Source organism: Electrona antarctica (genome assembly GCF_951216825.1).
Source record: "Electrona antarctica genome assembly, chromosome: 6".
Classification (NCBI taxonomy): domain Eukaryota; kingdom Metazoa; phylum Chordata; class Actinopteri; order Myctophiformes; family Myctophidae; genus Electrona; species Electrona antarctica.
In genome coordinates this window covers 22,818,110-22,832,368 of record NC_136811.1, presented here as the reverse complement: position 1 = coordinate 22,832,368, position 14,259 = coordinate 22,818,110, and the positions used below count along the sequence as shown (strand labels likewise).

At 42.9% G+C, this 14,259-nt stretch overlaps 1 protein-coding gene across 1 annotated transcript in view; it reads right to left on the bottom strand.

The window, feature by feature from the left end:
- Positions 1–14,259, bottom strand: part of snrka (SNF related kinase a) — a 61,479-nt gene that overhangs the window by 23,340 nt on the left and 23,880 nt on the right. Inside the window, exon 3 of the mRNA XM_079503503.1 lies at positions 8,358–8,499. Coding sequence (XP_079359629.1) covers positions 8,358–8,499 — 142 coding nt within the window. The remainder of the gene's footprint in view (positions 1–8,357; positions 8,500–14,259) is intronic.

Below are 14,259 nucleotides of genomic sequence, written 5' to 3'. Positions count from 1 at the left end.
ATGCCTCCGCTAACCAGTTGCATTGTGGTTGTATGCCTCCGCTAACCAGTTGCATTGTGGTTGTATGCCTCCGCTAACCAGTTGCATTGTGGTTGTATGCCTCCGCTAACCAGTTGCATTGTGGTTGTATGCCTCCGCTAACCAGTTGCATTGTGGTTGTATGCCTCCGCTAACCAGTTGCATTGTGGTTGTATGCCTCCGCTAACCAGTTGCATTGTGGTTGTATGCCTCCGCTAACCAGTTGACATCCGTGTCTGTACTGACTCGTATTGTCGTGTACAGTATATAATCTTGTACAGTATGTCCAAAACAACATTACATTCCAGGAAATGGAAAAAAGACCACGTGTTCCAATGGATCTATTATTTAGTCACACGCTCTTACTTTATTAGCGCGCGCACGCACACACACACACACACACACACACACACACACACACACACACACACACACACACACACACACACACACACACACACACACACACACACACACACACACACACACACACACACACACACACACACACACACACACACACACACACACACACACACACACACACACACACACACACACACACACACACACACACACACACACACACACACACATTGATTGACGTACCATAACTAAATAATTTTATGTATGTATCCAAAATGTAACTAGAGGGTATAAAGTCATTGGCGAGTTCACAGTTACCACCAAAGGAAAATCAGTTCATCCTTGAGTCCAGGTGGATGTTTATGCCACATGTATGCCATATAATCTCACGTTCACGAGAATGGGACGTACGGATGTACAGACACCCTTATAACACAACGCCTTCCGCCATGGCTGTCGCCATGGAAGAGGCATACAAATAACTGGCTTCAACAAGACATGGCTGGTCTGCAAACTGTCAGAGCACGACTACACACCCTGGATGACAACATGACGGGGACCGTGAATGAAGACACACAAGCCCACAAACAAATCAGACCCAGGCTCGGCCACATCTGTGCGTGTGCATGACATGCGCGTCTGTCTCCTTATGCATGCATTTGTGTGTGGGCATTCCAGGCCGTCATACACAAAGTAATTGCAGGAAACGGGTCTGGAAGCAGACCGCACAGCGCTCCCGTGCGACTGGATGATGATCATGTGATTGGCGTTCTGAGCCACACACTCACGTCACGCTCTGAGAACAGCAGAGGCAACGACAGGAAAAGAACAAACAAATCCTCCCAAGTCTAATCCCCAGAAATATGAATTCACGGACGACAAAAATAAACAGAGAGGACGCAGAGGGACGAGACAGAGTAGGGGGGGGGGGGGGGGGGGGGGGTTGTAAAATGTAAAAATGAGCTGGTGAATAATTAATTGGGGTATGTAAATGCATTCTGGTGAGTCAAATCAATGGGGCATAGAGAAAAGAATGAAACACACACACACAATATAATAGTAGATCGAGACCCATCAGTCTGGCCAATATATCTGCCATTATTTGACTTTTGTGTCTGCAATTATGCAGCTGGTGTGTGTGTGTGTGTGTGTGTGTGTGTGTGTGTGTGTGTGTGTGTGTATATATATATATATATATTTATATACATACATACATACATACACACACTTTCCAGTTTTCACCTGCCGTCCCTATTTTGGGCATGTGTTTATAGGTGAAAAAAAGACCAGCTATTTATCAATTGTCTATTTTTGAAAAACTCTTTTAAATACAAAAATAAATACTGTAAAGAATATCTGTAATCTGTGGTCTAGGACGCTCCAAAATTGGGATCAACATCTGACCCATAGATCTGGCATTGGCCAGGATCTAAAAATATAGTTGGACGGACACAGAGAGAGAGAGAGGAGAGAGAGAGACACAATATTTTAATGAGGAGATTGTGTTAATCCACTGACTTGGCAGACAGGACTGTGGCCCAAGTGGATATTTCTTATCTAGAGAGGGACTACAGACCCAAAGGGAGAACTGAAAGGAGGTTTGTAGCGGTCCCCGCCGAAAGAAGGTCAAGACTTGTACTGATGGTAGTGAATTTATTGAGATCCATAAACCAACGTAAGAACTGAAGACAGTAAAAACAAAACAAAAAATACTATGTTAATTTCACATAAGAACAGTACCAATATTGGCAGCTCACGAAAGCTCCAAAAGTATTACTGTATTCCTGAATTACTGTAATCACCTTAAAATTAATTGATGACTTTAACATCACCATGCACATATTATAATGAACTCGTTTTTCCCTTTTAGCAGCTGTTTTTAACTCCATAAAGTAATGAAAAACCTTTTTAAGTGTACATATAATTGCATGAAATAAAGACCCTTTTTATCTAAAATGTATGAAATGCAGTGTTAACAAATACCTTCATTTGCCTGTACAATTCTAATTCTAACCTTTCATTTTCAACACTTTACAGAAGGAAACCAAACTCTGATTTAATGCATTATCCTTATGTGCCTTTTCTGCAGAAATACGTTTCTTTCATGTACCATCCTTCCATATAGGCTACCAAAACTGAACAGGCTGTAAGTGTAAACAAATCAACAATGCACTTTATCAATAGTCCTTTAGCTCCAAAAACGTGTTGTATTGCATGTAGCAAACACAGTCCATGTGTACCAACCTTATGCCTCTTCGGAGGGGGGTGCTAAAACTATAATGACCATCTCAAAAGACAAACAAGAAAATGCTTGCAGCCAGCAGCAAAACCCGCACCTTCTCTGTCTGATTGTGTAATACTTCTTCTGTGTCGCGCAGGTAGCTAAGTCATGCAAACTCCTTTCAAAATAAAAGTATTTGGCTCAAATCACAAAATAAAGGGATATCGACTTAAAACATATGTTTCACAATATGACCACAATAACAATGTCACCCAGAATGTATAATAGTTCAGTGAAAAACGTGTTTGGGTTCTTTACAAGGTTCTTTTTTATGCTACCGAGGATTAAACCCACACTGGCTTCAATACATTGAGACTAAAGACCAAATTTATATCAAATCAAGGCTAATGTCAAATTGACTTGGAATAAAAAAACAAGACTAAGAGTCTAAAAGCCCTGCTGCTTCTTACAACAAATGTGGTTTGAACCAGTCATTCTTTTTTTTTTTTAAAGATATTTTTTTTGCGGCTTACGCCTTTTATTGGTTTTTGAAGGGACAGACAGTAGGCTGACAGGAAACGGGAGAGAGATGGGGGAAGACATGCAGTAAAGGCCGTGTCGGGCTCGGGAGTCGAACCCGCGGCACACTGCGACTGGATTACCGGGTGCCCAGACGGTTACGCCACCGCCTGGGCCGAACCAGTCATTCTTAAGGCAAGACCGCAGCAATGTCAGAGCTCACAGCTGTATGTCTGCTGTAGAAAAGCCACTGCTAAAAATATATATTACAAATATCAGCAAATTATCGACTTTGATGTACGGGTTCGAATACTGGTTTCGATATATTCAACTATTCTGTGAATGCTCTCTAGTAGGTCCCTGTCCTGCATGTTCTTCCAATGGGTTTTCAATGGCCACGCCATTGGACTATTGACACTGGATGGGATAGTGCAGCCCAGGTGCCCACCCCAGGCATGAGCCCACCGACCCAGGGATAGTGCAGCCCAGGTGCCCACCCCAGGCATGAGCCCACAGACCCACAGACCACTGCAGTAAAACAGAGTGGAGGCCGCAGGCACAGCTAAGACAGGGGAAGTAAGTTCAAGGGGCAGCGCATGGCAGTTACTCACGCTATGACACGTTGGCATCTCTGTTTCCCACTCTGTCAAAGGGCAGGTTATAACACAGAGAAGGTTCATGCACAGTTCATGAACAGTCTACCTCGCCCAGCTTCAGCATCTGCGTATAAGTCAACAGGGGACCAGCAGAGCCACCATACATACAACCCATCTTCATTGAACACCCACTAATATTATCACCCACTCAGATATTATCTTTAAATGTCAAACCTGCTTCTGTGTCATTTCACACACACACACACACACACACACACACACACACACACACACACACACACACACACACACACACACACACACACACACACACACACACACACACACACACACACACACACACACACACACACACACACACACACACACACACACACACACACACACACGTCAGGGCAAAGGTGGTTTATAATGGAAGAACCAGTTTCTCTTAAAGATACACTTCAACAGAACCTAAACGTGGGTTAACTGAGGTTAACTCACGTTTAATAAAAGTTCTAATGTCTAAAGAGATGTACAGGTAGATGCATTAAGTTCAGAGGTCTTCAGTGGACTGCATTTCTATAAAAACAAGAACAAGAACTTTGACATTCAATGTATGCAATAAATGTGCAATGATGAGGTAATTTCAAGTAATTTCAAGGCTTCGCAATATTTTTGAGCCATTATAAATTTGAGGGAAAGAAAAAAAGGAGAAAGGTATTTGTGATCTAGGAAGGAATAATACAATTACATTTTGTGACAACTTGAAATACATCTCTCATAATGCAGACAATTGTTTTTGTCCCAGAAGAGAATGTTTGCAAAGTAAAAATGTAAAATGGGCAAATGAGAGAATATTAGACATAGACATGAAGGAAGGACAACAGAAGCAGAGAGAAAACAAAGCTTCATGCATTTCTCTTATTGTACTCTCCTCTGTTCTCATTCCTTCCCTCTCTCATCTTTACCAGTCATGTCTTTTTCCAGTCGCTCAATATCACACAAACCAGGCTTTGCCAACACGCACGCACGCACGCACGCACGCACGCACGCACGCACGCACGCACGCACGCACGCACGCAGACAGCCCTCAACTGTTCCAGCTCCAATTAGCCAGAAGTGAGGCACAGAGGAGACAACATGTGTTCTAGTAGTGGCCACACTGTTGATCTGTCCTCGCTATCTGTCCCATCTGTCCATAGAATCAATCAAGATGGTACAGGGGGAGGATGAGGGATGTGCGAAGAGGAAAGAGAAAGCTGAATTTAGAGGAAGAGAGCAGCCCTATAACCCTGGTCTAGAGCCCGAGCCGATGACGGATGGCAATATAGACCGCTGACTAAAATATTTTTTTCATGGCGTATTGGCTATTGGATTAGTGCAGGGGTCTGCAACAGACGGCTCTAGTGGCTCCCTGTAGCATTACAAAACAATCGATGAAAATGTATAATGTTTATTTTTTCATATTTTTATTTTTGGTTTCTGTAGGAGGCCAAGCGTTTCTTACGTTTTCCAATTTTGTAAAAATGGGTAGAATAAATATTAAGTTTCAACACATGTCAACTAATTTGCGTCATAGCATGCGCCACACTCAGCGCCGCACCAGCCAGGTGTCTATAATAAACAAACCGGTGGGTGTGAGAGGCTGCTACCTGCTACGCTACTATGGCTTCTACAGGGAGAAAAAGAAAGATAGCCGACGAAAACAGAGGATTTAACAGTTCGTGGACAGAGGCTTTTGCCTTCACAGCCAATGCAGATTGACTGCCTGTATGTTTAATCTGCAGTGAGAAGCCTATCAAATAACAAAAAAAGTAACGTTGAAAGACATTTCCAGGGAAAGCATGCTAAATTTGCAGCTGACCACCCAGCTGGGAATGAGAGAGTGCTGTCGCAGAACTGCTGAAGAAAGTAGAAGAGAGCAAACAATCTTTTAAAAAGTGGATCACATCTTCAAACTCCACTGCTGCTAGTTTCGTTGCAACCCGGGAGATAATAAAGCTTGGCAAGCCACATTATAATGAGTACATGTTTTTGGGGCTCCAGATAGATTTAGAATTTATTTTTGGTCGAAAATGACTTAACATCTTGGGTTGCCGACCGTTAGTGGACATGTTCAGCAAGTATGATGGCAATCCAACCAAAACCCTTTGCGTGCAAACTGGACATTTTGTGTGGTGTTAGAGCAGTGATTCTCAACCATTACTGGATAAGGGTCCATCATTAGAGCCCCGCCTCTAGTAGCTCTAAACATCTTTAATTCTTTTGTAATTTTATAACCAATCCTTGACGGCAGGTACATTCCAGCTTTCTGGTTTCATTACATCATAAAGACCATCTCAACAAGTGTTAGCATGCCTACTAAACCAGTGGGGGGAAAACAACAACCACTTGTTGTTTGTCCTCCTCCTGTCGGCCAACTGAAGAAGGGATTAACAGCTCCTTTGGATTACCTAAACTCTGGTATTGTGTTCTGCTCTACGGTTTCACTTCATCAACGACCACTGGAAAATCACACAGGAGCTGCAGACAATGAGCTTGAAATACCCTCCATTCAAGACCAGGAGGGAGCTGTATGGTGGATGAATTGTGTGGTATCAGTTAGTATTACGTATGTGATATTAGTTTGTACTAACAAAGCCTTGGAGTACGGGAGTCAGAATCCTTCCTAGTATATAGCGCTTATCTTAATACCCAAAGACGCTTTACATGTGTGGGGGCCGGGGGGGAAACATAAGAAAAGGACAACTTTATTAGAAAAAACGAGTAATATAAGAATAAAAACCAATAAAAAGTTAAAAACACATCAGCTAGGGAATGCTATTCTGAACAGGTGGGTTTTCAGTGCGGTTTTGAAGTTGGGGAGTGAGGGGGCATTTCAGATGTGTTTGGGGAGGACATTCCAGAGGGTAGGGGCGGCCACAAAGAAGGCCCTGTCGCCCCAGGTTTTGAGCCTGATCTTCTTGGGGATCACAAGGAGGCCGGCATAGCTGGACCTGAGGGAGCGGGATTGTGCGTGTGGCTCGAGGTTTGTACATTGCTTTCAACAGTACAAACCACTTCACACCAACTGTGAAGTGAATGAAGCTTTATAATCACTTGCACATGTGACACCCCCATAGCCATAGGCATCTTTAATTTATCCTATCAGTACCCTCATCACACCTTGCATGTCTCTCGTTCCTATCACAGATACGTAGGCTAAATAAAGCACTGAGTTACGCTGCATGTAGAGATTGTTGATTAAACCTAGGACGGTGAACAGTCTCTCTCTGATAACAAATACTGAGCGAATTGCAAGACACCAGGGGAAGCAGGTGTGAGAATCATGAACAGGGATATTGGTGCATTTCCAGTGCGTTCAGGAGTGAAATGGCAAAAAATATAAGACAACCCAGTGATGCTCAAATATCTTTCTGTTTTGAAATGAATCCCATCACATTCAATGTAATCTTTGCTTAACGCTTCAGTTCAATGTATCTCTCCTCTGAATGAGAGGAGTTAAAAGTCTATTTGTGTCCAGAAATACATCCATGGTCAGCGAGAATGGGCTTTCTCAAGTACGGTAATTGTAGCTCTGCTTCTGTCAGATGCTCAGCTGAAAATGAAACCTGTTCAAATCCCATTGGATAACTAAAAGAAAATGTCTTTATTCTGATGAACATGGGATCTTTTGTTGTTTTGTTTTCTATTCAATATTTTTTATCCCACAATTTTATAACCCATTTATCACCCCTGTGTCAATTATCTAATGTGATCCTGGGCTGTACACACCCTCCGCCAACCTAGTCCCCATATACGTATGGGGGACATGGAGAGAGCAACGGACTTGAACTCATGCTTCCTTCATGCCTGAGTGTCCAAGTTTCTCCTTTTACACCTGACAGGGAAGAGTTTCCCTGGTTGGATGTTATTCCAACCAGTTATTTTCCCCTCCATCAGGTGCCCCAGCTGGCCAGGGGGATGCAGTTTAGAGACCAGGATTACTGCATGTTTTTTTGTGAGGGTTAGGGTTAGCTGGACACGGGGAGAACATGCAAACTCCACACAGAAAGGCCCACAGAAAGGCCCTTTCGCCAACCCCGCCTCGGGTATGGGAACTGATGACACGGAGGAGGAAACACGCCGCCAGCACCCACATCGAACCCAGGACCTTCTAGCTGTGAGCTGTGCATTTCAGACGATCCAAACGAGACCCGTGGCAATTTGGAATGGATCCGACCATTAAAGGACCAATAAAGGACCACCATTCTTGATGATCATCATCATGCACGATGATATACGATGATTAGAGCGCCCCTCACTTCACACGGGTGTGATTGTTAATATTATATCTCTGCTGCTCAAAATCTGGCTGTTCTCCAGACCACATATGTTGACTATAGGAGAGCAGAGAGGGCACAGAGTGCGTTGTGCTGTATTAGAGCTACAGAGACAGGTAGAAGGCAAGAGAGAGATCAAAATAGTGTAAAAGAGACATTCAGAGGGTCAGTGGCATTATGCAGCATAATAGACTGCGTACCAGTACTCACTGGTAGCCTTTAGCTAGGCTATAGCATAGACACTTTAATGTCAATGTAGAATGTGTGTCAGGGTGTGTGCAATGGAGAGCGGAAGAGATTAGAGAAACTTACTCTTTGCAGGCATTGGAGACGTGGTCAGGTACGGTGTATTTACAATCCATAATCATAGTCAGGGTCTCGCTGTCATTGGCCTCCTGGAAGGGTGGCTGGCCACATACCAACATGAACAGTATCACTCCCAGACTCCAGATATCTGAGACAAAAAAAGAGACAGAAAAGGAAAGACATTAAGCATGGTTATAATTCAGTATCTCCACTAGTACAGATACCCAGGAGGCATCATGCCAGAGGCCGCAGGGGCAGCAGAGCTCCGAGATCCAGCAGGTTCAGGGATAGCTTCTATCCTCAGGCCATGAGACTTCTGAACTCATAACTGTGACTCCAACATACACGTCTTATTATATCCATATGTACCCGCTTGATATTGATGTATTGATCTTATTTGATTGTAGTTGATGCTATATGTTTTTTGACTTGTACAGCACTTTGGTTGATGACAGTCGTTTTTAAATGTGCCTTATAGATAGATTTGATTTGATAATTATATAGAAAAAGAATAGAAAAAGAAAGAAAGATACAGAGCTGACAAGAGACAGAAAGAGACACACATACACAGTGAGTGACAGTGACCCAAGGGGCTGTGTCTGTGTGAGAGAAGTGCTTTCAGAGAGAGAACTCTCCTCAGTCACCACTGGGCACATTAACAAGCCTGTCCTGGCTGTCATATCTGTCTTCTCACAGGAGGAATCCAGGTAATATGCAGGAATAGGTGTGTGTGTGTGTGTGTGTGTGTGTGTGTGTGTGTGTATTGAAGATTCTGACTTTCAAATGTACATCATTTTTGTTTTGATTGTATTGCTGTATTGTGCTTTGGCAATGTAAACGTATGTTTTCTCATGCCAATAAAGCCCTTTGAATTGTGTGTGTGTGTGTGTGTGTGTGTGTGTGTGTGTGTGTGTGTGTGTGTGTGTGTGTGTGTGTGTGTGTGTGTGTGTGTGTGTGTGTGTGCGCGTGCGCGTGCGCGTGCGCGTGCGCGTGCGCGTGCGTTAGACCTGCATCGTTTAAATGCATGCGTGTGCCCCTGTATTTGTGTACATAAAATGGGCAGACACATCTGTGATTTATGTGTGTTTATTCACGTGCATGCATCTGCGTACATCTGTGTACACTAGTACATTGTGAAGCTAAAGTGTCAGCGTGCAGAAGCAGTGAGCCATGCAGACGGTACACAATCCAACGCATAAGGAGACAGACGGAGAGAGAACCAACGGATGGTACAGTTGGGTGCCACCGATATTGTCCCTTATCATTTGACCCATTTAGGCCTGACCTCAAAATTTAAAAAAATCCTTCTAAATCCTCCAGTTTTCTGAAATAAATATTTTCACGATTTTTCAAAAATAGCAGACCTACAAGCTCGTAGCACGCCACTCGGTGGCGCGCTATGAGCTTGTAGATCTGCTATTTTTCAATAGCTAAATTATAACAATGTTTAAAACACCAAAAGGGGTTCCCGCCCAGAATGGGTTAACTTTTGCGCATATCACGCAAACCTCAGCAAAAAGAAAAGGACAATATCGATGGCCTCCAACTGTAGGTGAGACAAAGCCTCCCTCCAGCATGGAGTTGGGTTGGAAAAGTAAACAAATGCTATCTAGCATGCGGTCCTCATCGTAGCGGAGCGCACACAAACACTGTGTACATATAAAATCCAAACATTGAGTCAGACGCTCCTCATATAAAACTAACTCGCTTGGGTGCACTCTGCTCCTTGGGAATTCATTTGAATAATCATTGACATCATCAGTCTACAGCTTAAACTGAAAGCTGAAACGGAATACATACCCTTTCAGACTGGGGGAAAAAAGAAAAAAGAAAGAAACTACTCCTAGCCAAATATTGGCAGCTCTTAATTAATTACCAGGGTGAAGATTTGATGTAACTTTCTAATTAAGATGATGGCCTGAGATGCTTAATGGGACCTGGCAGAGTGGAGCTGTGATGGAGCACAGAAAAACATGCCAAATAGGAAAAACTAATGAGCACTCTTCTCCAGAATAGCCTGATAAGGACTTTTTCCACTGCAGCAACTCTGCCCATGGTTAAGACCAAAGTAGGTCTGCAGCCGCTAATCGATAACATCAACTGAAACCACAACATATTGTAGCTTTTTATTTTTTTTGCTACTAGTTCCACTTCATTTAGCTTACATTACCTCTTCATGTAAAACTATAATTTAAGTGTTCCCCCGCGGAATCTATCCAATGTCCAAAAGACTAAGCCTTTGTGCCATTCCTGAAACTTTCTGAGCAGCAGCTTAGTGTCTGTCTGCATTCTAATTGAGCAATTAACTTTGTTCCACACAATTTTCCAAACACCCAGAAAAAAACGAGACACCTGGACTTACACTAACAGTACGTTTTAACAGCGGTTGAGCATCGGCCGACACATCGCCTAATCGCCCAGTATCGCCCAAAAAGATGAATTATTTTTATCTTTTTGACTATCGGCCGTTCGCCTGCCGGTAGTTGCCGGGTCCCATAGACAAATAATGCACTTCCGGAAAATTTGTCTGGCTGTCGCCCGCTGTTAAAACGTACTGTAAGGCCCAGCAGTGTTGCCGGGCCTCCACAAGTCCACAGTAGGAACCCAAAACTCCACACAGTGCCATTCCGAGCCCTGTTCCAGCTCCCTAAGTGCCTCTCCTCTCCCCAGTCCCAACAGTGATCATGCTGAGGTGCCTCTCCTCTCCCCAGTCCCAACAGTGATCATGCTGAGGTGCCTCTCCTCTCCCCAGTCCTCTCCTCTCCCCAGTCCCAACAGTGATCATGCTGAGGTCCAATGTTATGAAGGAAAAGTGCCTCAGAATCATTTTCATATAGGAACCATTAGCCTGATTTATACTGTATACTTTGTCGCATCACAATGCGGTGTGAGCTTGCAGATCAGATATTTTCAGCATGAGACACTGCCCCTGCGATGAGGTAAAAAAAAAAAAGGCAACACGGTAATACAAACAACAATCTCAGCTTGCCATGGCATGCAGCAGAGTGCAGTCCTACAATGCTTTACAAGAGCACAATCGCCTTACAAATACTAAAATGTAGGTCAAGTAGCAGCAGGTTAAAGCATCATTCCTGTATTGTCCAGATGGCCTGAAAGCAGGCTCAGAGCCAGGAGAAATGGAAATACATCAGCAACATTTAGCTACTAAAGATAAGCAAGTAGGCAACAACCATCAATGTGTATGTTGAATTCAGAAATGATCATGTAGCCCGGTTGTACCTTGTTGTTCAGACCACATATGGCCATAGGCATTATTCTAACAAATAGTTTCCCATCTCCTCTCCTGCTGATAAATTAACAGGCCTGTGAGTAGTGAAAGGTTATCTCTCAGCAAGACATCAGCTTAGCAATTAGTCCTCAAATGTGTCGACAAACATGGATCAAACGATGCCTCAGCTCTCACACAGAGGCAGGGGGCTGAGGTGTGTGCTTTTGTGGGTGTGTGCACGTGCGCACGTTTCACTCTTTCGGCTGAATGATTTTTGGAATTTGGATATGGGAGTATAACCTTGTTATATCAGCCAAACCCATGGTGTTTTGAGTTTAACAAGACCACATTCACCATTCAGATATTGCTGAACAGATTTCAGCTGAATTCACATGAAGTATGCACAGCATGTATTCCACCAGGTATTGATTTATTCAGACTCTACCATAGACAGCTACTTATTCGAGGATTTGTGTTTAGTGAGCTGCTTCTTGTGACTGATCAGTGTGAGAGCCCAACACACACACACACACACACACACACACACACACACACACACACACACACACACACACACACACACACACACACACACACACACACACACACACACACACACACACACACACACACACACACACACACACACACACACACACACACACACACACACACACACACACACACACACACACACACACACACACACACACACACACACACACACACACACACACACACACACACACACACACACAATTAATTAAAACCGGGAAAGCGGCTGTCATTTTAGATTTTATCTATAGATATAGCAACACATATACAGTATATATATATATTTTTTTCTCTTTTCTTTTTTTCATAAAACTCTTAGAAGAGTGGTTTATAACAGTGGTTCTCAAAAATAGAAGATATACAGGCTTACAGTGCATCTGCTATTTTAGAACATTTTTTAAAGAACCTTGAAGGTGTTTTAAACATTTTGAATACATTAGATTATTTTTTTTAAACACAAATCTTCTCTTCTGGGAGTCGTTGGCACAAAACATTTCCAGATGAGGATCCACAGTCAAATACATATCATTGGGGGGGGTCCTCCTTGGCACGAAAAGGTTTGAGAACTACCCAATCACCAGTGTGTGCATGCGCCATGCGCGTGTTTGTGCTATGACACACGCCATGGTTGTCCTTATGACAACCAAAGGAACATAACACACATGTTCCAACCACCACCACCATCATCAAAAGAAAAGACATTTTCCAGAAGTAGCTGACCCAGTTTCAGGTACAGGGACAGCCCAGGACACACGCACATATCCTGCATCAGTCGCATTGTCATGAGACGCTCTTATTAGCCTCTGGTGATGATGCGGTACATTGTCCTTCAGCTAGCTGCAGTGTAGCCGTATGCCGTCTTCTAGGTCACCGTTTCTCAAACAGTGGGTCGGGAGTCGGAACCCATTTTGGTAAACATCTGCTTTAGTAAGTAAAAAATAAAAAAAATAAACTTTCCATCAATTAAGTATTTCATAAATAAAATAATTTCCATAAATAAATAAAAAATAAATGTTTAAGAAGTAGTGGAAAAAAGTAGTGCAGATCTACAAGCTCACAGCGCAGTGCGAGCCTGTAGATGTGCTATTTTTACTAGTTTGGGTCCTGGACAGATCTCTTTTGAGTCTTCTTAATCTAAAAAAAAAAATCACACCTGTGTGAACTGAGTGGTGCAGTGACGTCACACACTAACCATAGCAACCATATTCACCCGTGCGTGGGGCCACGTACAGGGACACACATACAGACAAAGCTGGTTGTTGGAGTGGTTTGCACTACTCAAAAATTGGGAACCACTGGTCTAGGTGTTTGCGCCCTGACATTTTTGTGCTGGATATTAAAGAATAGCAGATATACAAGCTCACATCACCTGGGCTTCTCACTGGCCCTTTTTCCACCGGTTGGGAACCGGACACCGGTTCAGTTCTTTTTGATTCTTAGTCCATGAGCCAGAGCTCCAAAATTGGAACATTTCATTATACCTACGGTATAATGAAATTGTTATCGCCATGAAACTTCCCCAGTTGATTACTTACACAAAGACAATGATTTATTGTATTACAAATCTTACATTTTTAAATATGCAAATTATGAAAAAGCTACTACTGTGGAAGGCTTATCACATTAATTTACTTGTATTGATCCTATAAAAAAATAATAATAATATAGGTATGGTTTTGCCCACTCAATTAATAATTAATGTTCCAATTTTGGAGGTCTGGCTCATGGACTGAAAACTGGTTCTGAACTGAACCAGTTGCCAAATCCCAACCGGTGGAAAGGGGGTCACTTGAACAGAAAACTTGTGATTTTTTTTGTATTATTATTTTTTGAGGGGCACTAGCCCCTCCTATAAACAGCTATGGTGTGGATTCTGTCTGAACACAAACATTAAATGTCATTGACGATGGATGTAGAATTTTCGTCATGTGTGTCTGAGCAAATCGGCATATGCATGTGGGTGGGGTGCCATTTTTAGCCCAAGTGTGCCCCCAAAATTCACAGCTCTTATAATCATACATCATCATGCATCATCTCATATTGGCCAATCAGAATGCCTGTTGCCTGTGATTGGTTAGCTGATTTGCTCGTTTACATATGACATACATTTTCCCTTCAATGTCA